A 12,429-nucleotide genomic window follows, 5' to 3' on the forward strand; every position below is an offset into this window, starting at 1 on the left:
AAACCATATATTTAACCACATATGAAACCTGAGTGTTTCAAGATGAGTGTTCTTCCTTCTTAACTTTATTGTCAGATGTGGACCAAGTAAGGGTCACTGAGCCCAAGCAGTATCTGGGAGCAGGAGCATTGCTTGAGCAATTGTTGTTCAACCAGTTTTCTGTCCCCAGCTTCAGAGACAGACCTTGACTGTGATTTCCTGAGAATGAAATGGTATATATTTAATATTTAATGAAATATTAATAGGCATTTTATAATATTCAAACTATGTTTCTTTTCTTTTGAAGGAAGAGGAAATTAAAACTGCTTTTAAACATGTTTCTATTTCAATATCTATTCCCTGTATGCAATGATACTTAGGTTAGTATTCATTCAGTATCTGTTCATCTAGCTTTATGAAGTAGGTGCTCTGTTGTAAACACCTGAGCTACCTGAGTAATAATCACATGCAGAAAATGATTCTTCAGAGCAAGGGGGATGAAAACTGCACAGGCAAGGCAGATCATCTTGCCTTACATTGGTGTAGACCACAGACTAAAAAGTGGTAAGATAACCTTTTCCAGTAAATGATTCCTACTTTTATTTACAAGATTTTTTTATCTGAATAGTGTGAGGTTAACAATACTAAATCATTCCCACATAAGAACAAAATAATTTAATTTAGAAATCAACTTTGACATAAATGTTCCACTGAAAAAGAAAGCCTGTCCTCATATACTCATGTGTGGCAGATGAGGAAGACACAGGTTACCACTGTCTATTTTTGTCCTATTACAGTATGATGATGGTAATGACTCTATTCCAGACTGCTTGATGCAAAGCTACAAATTTGTATATATATTTTTTAGAAGTCTTCTTGTATAAGTGACCATTTAATTTGTTTTCCTTTCTTTGCAGGAATTCCAGCTTTCAGCTTATTCTTACATAATTTGCCTTATTCTAGATCATACCTATGTTCCTTGTGTGCTGTGAAAAGCAGTGCATTTTTTCAATTATTGTTTTGGGTGCTTTTTGTTTTTATTCCAGCTCCAACTGAAAAGCAGTTCATTCATACCAAACGAAAAACAACTGAAAGACCAAGAGTGCCATACACCAAACCTGGTAATGGAGTAATTATTTTAATTTTGTGTTTAATCATTCTTTCCCCAAGTTTCAGGTTTTGTGCTTCTTAATGGGATTATTCTTAGCCAGTTTTGTGGTGAAACAAATGCATTAAATTTCAGATGATCATTCCAAAATAAACCAAAACTGCACTACAAATAATAGTAAATATGTATAATATATATAATGGTATTCCTCTGTCTATTGCACATAGCAAATGATGACTGAAATGCTGAAATGTAGTAATGTGGGTATTGACAAATTTCAGTCGCTAGGCAGACTGAGTTCTCTGTGATTACTGGTAATCTTGTGTGCTCCTCTGTGAGCTTTTTTTTTTATCTTTTCTTGAAATGCAGCAGAACTTGTTTACAATGTGCTCGTGCAGTTAGCAACAGACATTGACCGCTGTACTGAAATGAAAGTAGCTTTAAAAATAGTTATGGAGGGGCTGTGTGGCTTCCCATTTTTGGTATAAATGTATAGCAGAAGTTAATAGAGAAATAATTATATCTGTCAGCAGTTGATTATCAAGATATTCCTCTACTCCTTAGTTTGGGACATTTTGCAGGTTTTAGCAAATGCTGTTTTGTTTAGATTACAGATTAATATTCTAAGATTTTTCACATTTTCTCCTTAACAGCAATATATCCGACAACTCCACAACCAATTATTACAAAATCTTCTACTACTGGTCCATCAAGGGCAACAATGGGTAAATAAGTTTCCTTAAGATTAAGATGCAGGTATTTCTAATTTTTCAATGGAGAAATTTCTAGAGAACATGCTCCATTGTGGTATTTATATAACACCATTCCACTATCTTTCATTCTGCTGCCATGTGCATGTATCTTAGCACAGAGGATTCTCATTTCTGTTTGTCAAATAAAGCAAAAATAGCCTACAGCTTATGTCTGGTCAGAAGTCTGTATTTGTCAGATCTCCAACCAAAGTCAGTGACCTAATTTTTCTTTTAGAGCAAGAATTTTAGCCACTAACTCAACTTATCCTACAGCACACTGCTGGGACTTTTTTGTGCTTTGGCTAGTCATTTTGTTTCAGGTTCCAGAAAGCCATGGAATTCTTACTGTCTTTTTTTCAGGCATTTGAGATACGCATTTTCTGTGGGCTAAGTATAGCATTGGATCATGACTCCTGAAGAATACAATAATAATATTTTTCCTTTTCTTTCAGCTCCAAAAGAAACACTGCTCATTCCTTCCAAATCCAAAACATCTGTTGGGCCAGAAGTACCACAAACTAAACCTGGTAATTTACAGTTTGTAACTTTAGAAGTGTTACTGTGGCAATGCCTTAGTTATATTTCTGCTGTCACTGAGTTTTGTGGTCATGCAGCATGCATAATAAGTAGACAGAATTTTGTATCATTGTTCAGCTGAGAACTTGTTCATAAATTATATCAAAGTGAACGCCCAAGAATTGGATCAATTTCCATGGAAAGCAGTTGGATGGGTTTAGTAGCCATCAAAAATGTGAGAAATTTAATTAATTTTAATAAAAATACATTTCTGTGCTTACATTCAAAAAGTTCTTTTGTTTTGGTGGAATTTTATTATTCTAAATACATTTGATTCAATTTCTCAAGTACTTTTGAAAATCGGGTTACAGAGTTTCAGTCCAAGATATTTACATGCTCAGAGTAGAGGTGCCTTCAATACCAGTGATTTTTGCAGTAACCATTGTAGATTCAGGGATGCACATCTATAATGAAGGGTGATGATATCTCAGCTTTACCATCGGGTGATCTATTTCAATAAAACTTGCTAAGGAGGAAGGTAACAGGAGAAAAACAAAGTTAAGTGAGGAGAGACAACATGTCCATAAGAGCAGTTCCTGACCTTTCCTTCTCTCTGATCTAACCTCCGAATTGATAAAATTTTATTTTTAGACAAATAGTTTAATGAATAGTTTAGTAATTTTCCCCCCACTGCTTTCTCCTTGTGCATTTTTTATGGCCAAAAATATTTCAAGCAGAGACCCTATTCATTCAAGACCTATATTCTATCTATACATATACCATATCTACATATGTATTACTGTGAACATCAAACTGAACAGTCCAGGAAAAAGATTTCTTTTCTAAATACCATGTTTTGAAAGGCTGTTCAATAACCAAGTTAGATTCTAAGTGTCAGTTCAATAGGTGCTAGTTCCAATCATGTCATAGTTAATAAGTGCCATCTTTTAGTACCACTACAAATTTAGTTTTAGGGAAAGAATTTTACAGAACAGAATTTAGAGGCTTATTTTTTGCCTTTTAAAGTTTAAATCATTATAAAGGTAAAACAAGCTACTGGTAGGAAAAATTGTAAACAAATGTTTACTGCGAAATATAAATGGCACTTTTTAGTGAGTATGTAAGTAGGTTATTTTCCAGCTTCCATACTTTTATCTTATTTCTGAAAGACAAAGAGCCATGTAGTGTGTGCCTCTGCCTGCCAGTCTGTCCTTTTCATCCAGTAACTTAGAGACCTTTCAATTAATTCATTTAAATTTGAGTGAGGTCTGAAAAATAAGTACATACTCAAAAATTCTAGAATTTTTTGAGAAGTGTAAGGTAATCAACAAGTATGAGAAAGACCAAAGACTGTCAGAACTCCAGGTTTAGGGCAAGTATTCTGAAGTTAGTGGGGGCCCAGCAGAATAGTTGCACTGTCTGATTGTCAGCATGAAAATACATCCAGACTAATCAGAATGTGCCTGTCTCATGTCTGTTAAAATTTTCCTAGCAGATGTGCAGATAGGTTTTAAGGAAACAATGGAGACAGATCCTTCATGAAATCCAACTTCTTTAATTTGCCTTCTCACAGAGCAATGGTTTATTTTTTTATAGCTCCAAGGGCAACACACCTGGGATCAATTAACCTTATAACAGTTCATGTTGTTGATGGGTCCAAAATAACTTTGGGTAATGAGAATATTACATCAGTTTATTTTTCATCAATCTTTACTTTCTCTGCTTTTGCTATATGGCTAAACCTACACTTTAATCAACAGAAATACCTTAATATATCTTTGTCATGTTCATTTGTTAGTTACAGTCCAGTGCATGTATAAAATGTTGCTGGTTTTAATTTTCCAGCCATTTTTCTTATTCATGTGATTCTTTATAGAAATAAGTACAAGGCTGAGGAGTCATGTAAAAAGGCATTGCCTTATAATCTTTTCTGGTTTTGTCTGACTTACTAATGATATATATCTTACCAGACACAAAAAGTCTTTTACATGTATAAAAGCATGATTTTCAGCCAGATTTCTAGCACTGACTCTTTTGTTTATGATCTGCACAGACAGTTTGAATTTCCTTTCCACCTGTGATGTCTTATGTTTAAAAGGAAATCATTTGCACTTGCTAAGCAGTAATATGTCCATTTTCAGTTCCCAATGAAACATACCACATTTCACCCAGGCCCAAAACTGGTCAAGCAACCGTAATTCCTCGGTTCAATACAGGTAATTTTTAAAGATTTTCTTAAGTTGTTGTATTGAGAGTCTGTAGGTCTTAAGTAAAATCAGTACAGTTTTACGTTTAATGGTCTGCTCATTATTACCTTTAAAACTGTTTCAAATATGTAATATGAAAATTTATTTTTCCTCTTATCAAATATTTTAGTTTATTACTCTGAAAATGCAATTTGCTCAGTATTGCCTCAGATATCGAAGATTATATGAAGTTTGTAAACAGTATTAGAGCTGTGTATTGGATATTCATATGTATACATTGTTGCAAACAGTGAGTTAACGGAGTTCCAACTTTTTCCTTGCAAAATCTAAATCTGTAAAACTTCCCCAATCTAAATATCAAAAATGAGTAATATGTTCTCTGTAATATGAGTATATGCTCTGATGCTTTGGAGAGGCTGAATTAAGCGTTATGGGTTGAATGTTTATTTGTCTTGAATATCAAATAGCCAGCTTTACTTAAAAGAAACTGATTTACAGATATTGCTAATTGGGCACAAGATAACAGTGACTACTGCTTATGCTTTCAGCTTCCATAGATCCCATAACATCTAAACTATCAAAATTATTTTGCAAGTGAAAGGCAACAATGAAAAAAGGTTGAGGGCTTCTGATTTCAACCTTGCTGATGACACTGTGCTTCAGCTGCCCTGCGCAGTGTCTGCATTGAATGCTCCCAGTTGTTTTGTCAGCAATATTTTGATGTTTGATAGTTTTGTCTAAGTCTTTGGTTTGGGGGGCTTCAGTTTGGTGTTTTATTTTGAGGTTTTTTGTTTGTTTGTTTTTTACAGAACCTAATTAAATATCTTAAGGCCATGGATACCTTGCAGAGCTAACTCTGTATCCATATACAGTTGGGTAACTGGCTGTAAATATTTTATATCTTTTTCCTAAACCTACATATGAATGTAACTGGTCAGACTGCATGATGGAGTCATCTGGCCACTAAAGAAACTAGCATTTTCCACATGCATTTTGGATTAGAACTCATAGAACTCTCCTGTGTCCATTTTGCTGTATCACATTGGTGCATGGACCTTTTTTGTCTGGCAAATCGCGCTGCTCTGTCCGTGTTCTGTTACACACAGCATTGAAACAAGACCTTATTTCTTTTAGCACCTCATAAAACTCGTCTCACTTCTGCAAGACCACAGCCATCGGATAAATCACAGACCAGACCTGGTAATAATTGTTTATTCAGTCTGGGATGGGGAGGAGATTAAATAGTTAATTAATTTTATCTATTCTTAGTGGAATTTTAAGTATTGCTGGGAAGAAAAAAAAGGGGGGTATTTTTCAATCAATTAATAAGTCTAGTGGTAAAGCATTTCCAAGTTAGAAAAAAAAAAAGAAAAAGAAATTAAACCAAAACTATGTGTGTCATCACAGCAGGTGTTACTTCTTCTCTAGCGTGGAATTCTTGGCATCACATAGAAGTCTGTTCGAAATTCTTCTCATGGAATTTCTTTATTTTTTTCTTCTTTTTTTTCTTTCGAAACTCTCTCACAGCTTTTAGTAAAACCACACTAGCACCAGCCAGAACAAAAGCACCTGGACTGCCAAAGTGGATTGTGCCGACAACAGGTAGAGTTCTGGGTTTGAGGTGGTTTTTCTTAATTTATCAATAAAAGATTGGAATGTGACTTCCCCAAGTCATCTTGAGCCCTGCAAAATATCTCATCATGTTTTATTACAGAATTTAATTCCTCAGAGTGCCATGTGTAATTGCTTCTACTGATCTTGTTATACAATTCTCAAGGGTGATTATGAAATTATATTGGCACTCAGTCTGTGTAAATTTACAGACTGATTACTGTGTGGCTACTCTTTACTAATGTTTTCTAGATGTCAGATCCACAATAAGTACTGGAAAACACTTCATTGAAAAAGATCACCCATTTGTTTGAGTCCAAGTCAGGAGGCTTGGTAGGGAAGCCTGAAAGCCAAATATCTCTCTAGTAACTCTCCATGCATGTGCTGTGTTCACATCAGACCTACTCACATTCAGACCATGCACTATTTGGACTGTGCAGTATTCAGGCTTGGATACTTCAGCACCAAAAAATTCCATGTTGGTGGATAGCAGATGACAATGAGAGCTTCAATTCACATATCCTTAAATAAACATCCCTAACCACAAAGATTTGTTAAAAGTACAGGTCTGCTTGGGGAAAAGATCATTTATCCTTTTTCAGTTGTACTTGATTTTTCCATCCAATCATCATAGTATTTTGAATTCATAATGAATCCTTTTTTTTTTTTTTTTTCATAGAGCATTAATTTATTGTATCAATACAAATAGCATTGGGGATTTCTCTTTTTATACAGCCATTGGTTAATTAAATATATATTTTTGGGATTCTTCACCAACAGTTCAAGTTTGAAATTATAAATAAGTAAATAATGTACATATTCAAGGCAAACTTTTGGCTGACCACCCACTAAAAGTGCTATTGTCCCATATTATTGCTGGTTCCTGTTACTATTTCTATGCTAGCTAGATTAGGATAGCCTGAGTGATATTCCATCTTTCCATCTGTTCTAAATATTTTTGCCTGTGTAATGTTTCTTTCTGGTATATTTGGCAATTTAATACCTGTTGCTGATTATAAAATGTCTTGAGCTACTCATTCCTGTACATTTTCACAAGCCTACAATGTTGTTAGAAATGGCAAAAACTCAGCAGAGATGGTTGTATATTTAAATTGAATTAAATTTAACCTGTTTAGAGTATGGCATACATTTCTGTATTACACATGGAGGGAATGCCTTCACTAGAGCTACGTGTTCTTTGACCTTTCATAGTCCTTCTGGTAAATTAAATGAGGCCATCAAATTCCAGGACATCAGAGTCAGTTAAAGCAATAAATTCCTGATTTCAGTAGTTGTGGGTCAAAAGGTTTTGTTGTTAACTTGCACTTGAAATCACCTTACAAGTGAGCTTTCTAAGTGTTTACTGGAATAGGAGAATGCACACAGATCTCCAGGAGTGATCACATTATGAAATTATGGACAAACAGACAATTACATTACACAGTACATTGAGCTTTTCTCTTCTCCCCTATAGTCATAACCTCGGCAGAGGCATTGGTAGGTTATTAAAAACACCAGCAAAAATGAATACATGCTAAGTACATCAGTAGTATAAACATAATAGTAGTAAACTGTTGCATGGGGGGTTTTGTGCTTTTAATGTTGGTTTAAGTTGCTAAAGTATTGTTTTAAGCAATCATATTTTAAGTGGCCCTCTTGGTGTGTCCACCATTTGTTATTATTTCTATGTCTTTATAGTAGTGCCTGGTATGAGGAAGAACTAGAGCTTCTTTGTGGTAGATGGTGTCAGAAGTCAGCACAGAACTACTAATTATTGGGCATGCTATGTGTACTCACTGGTAAATAAGTACCTTCTTTTAGAATTCTTCTGAAAAATGATACTTCCAGTAGTGGTTTCCATTGCCAAGTTAAATAAGTATATTTTTTCTCTAAGTTAAAGAAACATGCTGTAGATGTCTCTTAGCTAAATTTTGTGCGCTGCCAAGTGAGCCCTTTACGTCAAACTTGGTATCCAAAGTACCAAAGGCCTTTGTTATCTCCTGCCCACTTCTTTGTACCTCCAACCCCACTGCCACAACAACTCATAGACACCTTTCTGTGAATCTGCACCTTTCTTCTCAGAAGTGTAAGAGAAATCAACAATGAATTTCATACATTTGTGGCATATTGAGAGGAGACTGCAACTTGTCACAACTTTTCAGTCTGTACTTTTCTGGATGATCAGTAAGTGAAATCCCAAGTCTTCTGTAAGGCAAGTACATCACGGTATTGCACCAGTGTCTGAGACACCAGACTGACGGTGCCCACAAAAATAAATTTGCACAAAAAGGAATTCAGATAACCAATTAAAGAAATCTTCTGTATCTCTCCCAAGCAATGTGCAGTTAATTATCTATTGCAAAAGAATTCATAAGTCTGCAAAAGAGTCTTGGGAAAGAACTGTATAACCTGGAACCCCAAATCCTATCAGCTGAGCAAAGACAAAAAAAGTTCCTTTTTAACTATTTTCTGTGGTTGGCTTATCAAAATCCTGAACTTTTGACCTAAGATGATTAAAATTTTAAAGTAGGCTGTTAGGAATATGCCATATATGTAACAATATGTTTTCAGACTTACCTTTAGATGTTACATCACCAATTCTTGGATATTCCATTATTTGGACACCAGTTTGGATCTTTTAATACCTTGCTGGACTGGCACTGCTGTTGATTGTGCTCCATTTCTTCCTCCTGACTGGGTTCGTTGGCCTCAGTGCAAATATGTTTCACCCCATGCAGAGAGGGCTTGGCGGCTGCAGGGCCCAGATGATAAGCAGTGGAATTTGTTTATTCCACCACCAGCACATGGGGTTGTGGCTGTTTTCCTCGCAGGCTTTTCAGCCTCCTGGCCAGCTGTAGTGCCAGGTGGTAAACTGGACTGTGGGAAAAGAGGCAGGAATTGCTTCCTCATGACTAGCATTCCTTTTAGTTTTTTGCCACATTTTAGCCATTTTCTCTAGAATGCCATTTTATCCAGAAGGCTTTTCATGTTGGTGTATGCAACTTACCTTACTGGGTTGCTTTTTAATTTAATCCTAGCCATATAAATACTGCTCATGATCTACTGCTTCCTGACAAATGTCAGCAAACAAACTTAGAGCAACATTTCTATGTCTCTTGTGGAAGGGAGGCATACATGGTTTTCATTAAAATGACCATTAACTTTGTGTTCTATTTTCTTTTTATTTTTTAAACTGTGTGTGTATAGCCAAGTTCCAGAGGAACTCAAGTATAAAGGTATTTCAGTTTATTTTATCAAGGGCACTTTTTCCATTATTTCCCTTTAAATGATCCACCCTTCTAATAGTATTCCTACTATGAAAGACAGAGAGGTAAGTTTAACATATCCAAGACCCCATGAGTGTTTCCAGGAAAAAAAAAAAATAGAGTTAAAAGAAGACACAAAGACATATGCAAGTAATAGATCTATTCTAAATTCTGGTAAAAGCTTGGATGAATGTGGTAAGTGTTTTTAATAAGCAAGTTACATTAGGTAGAATAAGGCAAATGCTATGACAAATACAGCAAACTTTGGTTGTGCAGGTACTTCGTGTGAAAACACAAACTTTAATGTAACTTTAAAGTGTATTGAAATACTCGAAATAGGAGATTTTGTCAACATGAAGGTATTGTGGTTTGAAATGTTGACTTATTTTTCATTACTACTTTACTAATGGCAGAACAGCAGTGCATGTTTCTGAAAAGAAAACAAAATTACTTTTTCGAACTAGAACATGTACAATATTTTGTTCATTCTCAGCTGACATAACTCAGAAAAGATTGTGAATCTAAATTAGGTTCTAAGAAGCAGAAGAGAGATTTTCTCTAGAGACGGTAACATGCAAAAATAATCTAGACTTGTAATATACACTTGGGTGATTTAGTGTGAATTAGTCAATGTGCTGCCACATTTTGTTTATGTTCACTTAAAGGTGAGCTGAGAAACTAAACATGCTCTAACTATACCTCATGATGTACAAGAATTTTTTTTTTTTTTTTTTTTTTTTTTAAGGTTGGTGCTGGTCTTCTCATGCCTTTTCTTCCTTAAACATCATTCACAGGAAACATGGATTTATCACTCTGGTGCTTTGTATAGCTGAAGATCTAATTAATCTTTTTAATTACCTGAAGACAAATTGCAGTTATATAAAACCGTATGATATGTTCAGATATTTTAGACACAGGGACCTGATCACCTGCATCCTGTTCCCAGCTTACTGCAAGTCTTACTCCCAGCTTACTTTAATCTTCAGTAAATTATTTATCATGTTTGGACTGTGGATTTGTAAGGAACATGCAACAAAAAAGGTCAAATAGTGAAGTAATTGAAAAATGATCTGTTTCATACCATTAAAATACTAATGAAATATCAAAACAAATTGAGAACCAGATTATAAATCTATGAAATCTTTAGCTGGAGTGATTAGATCATGTTGGAACAGGGTTGGAATTTGATAATTAAAGTAATATTGAGATTTATTTTTTTAATATAACAAATTTTAGGGCTTTTTGTCTTACATCATGAGCAAGGGTGCGGGGCAGTTTTTCCCACAAACATTATGAAGTTGCACTGCATCTTCTTGCTTTACTGTATATACAGTCTTTATAAAGCAAACATACTTACCTTATGCAGAGACAGGATATTAATTTAACCGTTTGGCTGTCCTATAAATATCATCATGTGAACCAGTTGTTCTGTACCAGGAGTTGTGTTGATTTTTTAGTGCCACTTACTTTTAAAAAAATGTGTTTATATAACTTTTAAGTAGGACTTTCTCTTATATACAAACTGGAAGTTGTGTATACTTTGTCTCCTGTACTCCAAATATGGTGAATATATTTGGTCCAGAATTGCTCAAACTATTTAATATGGAGGATGACCAGAGATCATATAATGGGGAGAAGGAGAATTTTGCCCTTTGCAAGAACCAATGGACAATTTATTCTTTACACTGAAAAACTAGAATATTCTCTCTACTCATTTTTCCACATATAATCTTGGTTTAACTCATCTGTTATCTCTTCATCTTATTAATTTTCTCTTTCCAAATATACTTTACTCGAGGAATGTTTAAAATTAAACTGCAGACTTTGTAGAACCAGATCACTTTCCACTTACCTGAATAAGAAGATAATGGGTATCACTAAGTTATCAGTAAAATGATAGATGAGACACATTTTGGTTTTGCACATCATGTCAGCTGGAGTTTGAACATATTCAATATACAAGTATACCATGACTTGGTGCCACACTGTAAGTACTTACTTAATTTCCTTTTTTTCACAGATGACCTTTATACACCTGAGGCTCCTGCCAGACCAATTGACATGGATGTCAAAAGACCTCCAGAATATGGTGACACCTGGCAAAAGCTGATTTCTGGTAAGGTTAATAAAAGTAAACAATAAAGCAATTTTTAACAGTTGTTATTAAAAAAAAATGCTGCCTTTTCTGCACAAAAAGCACCTCCACTGAGAAGAAAAAATAATTCTTAATCATCCTCATCAATGCACATTCTTATGGCTTCAGGATGCTACTAAAAGGGATAAAAATAGGAGTAATTTTTAGCCAGTACTTAGTCACTTACATATGCTTAGTCACTACATATGGTAAAAATTTTCATCACCAGAGTTGCATCCTTATGACCTAGCAGCTACAATACTGTAAGCACTGATTTTTTTCATGCTAATAGTTTCCACAATGCAAAGTTGAATAAGGTAAAAGCATAAACAACTTGTATGGGGAATGTATGTGCATAACCAAGATGTATGAGGAAGTTTCATTGAATACTGGGACTGGAAAAACTAGAATATTAGGCTGGAAGGAAAATAACAATGTGGAGTAAAACAGGTTACAGGTTTTTTTACATGCATAAGACTTGTAAGGTTTACTCTTCTGGCAAGTCTTGCAATCATGTTTTCAAAACAATCAAAATATTTTAACTGGAACATAGATAAAACAGGTAAATAGCCTAATGTGTAACAAATTTCTCTGTTTCATAAGCATAATCAAGCATGAAATTTGCTTTAGCTCTGTTTTTTACTGACATAGAAACCGACTGAAAATGAAATCTTTTGTTTTACTCTTGGATTTACTACTCAGCTGCAGATGTTCTTTTTAGGTAGCTTCTTGAAGGACATATTACTGGATTTTAAAACACTATTTTATAAACTACTGTGTGTTCCTAATCCATGTTGAATTTCCTTTGCACCTAATTTACCTCTACAAAGATAAGAGCCTATCTTGATGGCCAGGT

The 12,429-nt window shown here is 34.7% G+C and overlaps 1 protein-coding gene across 6 annotated transcripts in view; it reads left to right on the forward strand.

Annotated features, from left to right (window-relative positions):
* Positions 1 to 12,429, forward strand: part of ABI3BP (ABI family member 3 binding protein) — a 127,876-nt gene that overhangs the window by 86,763 nt on the left and 28,684 nt on the right. For 5 of the 6 annotated variants that reach the window (XM_053970119.1, XM_053970121.1, XM_053970120.1 and 2 more), the window contains 7 exons: positions 1,026 to 1,100; positions 1,741 to 1,812; positions 2,292 to 2,366; positions 4,497 to 4,571; positions 5,697 to 5,762; positions 6,090 to 6,164; positions 11,460 to 11,555. In XM_053970119.1, coding sequence (XP_053826094.1) covers positions 1,026 to 1,100; positions 1,741 to 1,812; positions 2,292 to 2,366; positions 4,497 to 4,571; positions 5,697 to 5,762; positions 6,090 to 6,164; positions 11,460 to 11,555 — 534 coding nt within the window. The remainder of the gene's footprint in view (positions 1 to 1,025; positions 1,101 to 1,740; positions 1,813 to 2,291; positions 2,367 to 4,496; positions 4,572 to 5,696; positions 5,763 to 6,089; positions 6,165 to 11,459; positions 11,556 to 12,429) is intronic. The other variant, XM_053970122.1, reaches the window with a different exon arrangement.

The sequence above is a fragment of the Vidua macroura genome, chromosome 2 (assembly GCF_024509145.1).
Source record: "Vidua macroura isolate BioBank_ID:100142 chromosome 2, ASM2450914v1, whole genome shotgun sequence".
Taxonomy (NCBI): Eukaryota; Metazoa; Chordata; class Aves; order Passeriformes; family Viduidae; genus Vidua; species Vidua macroura.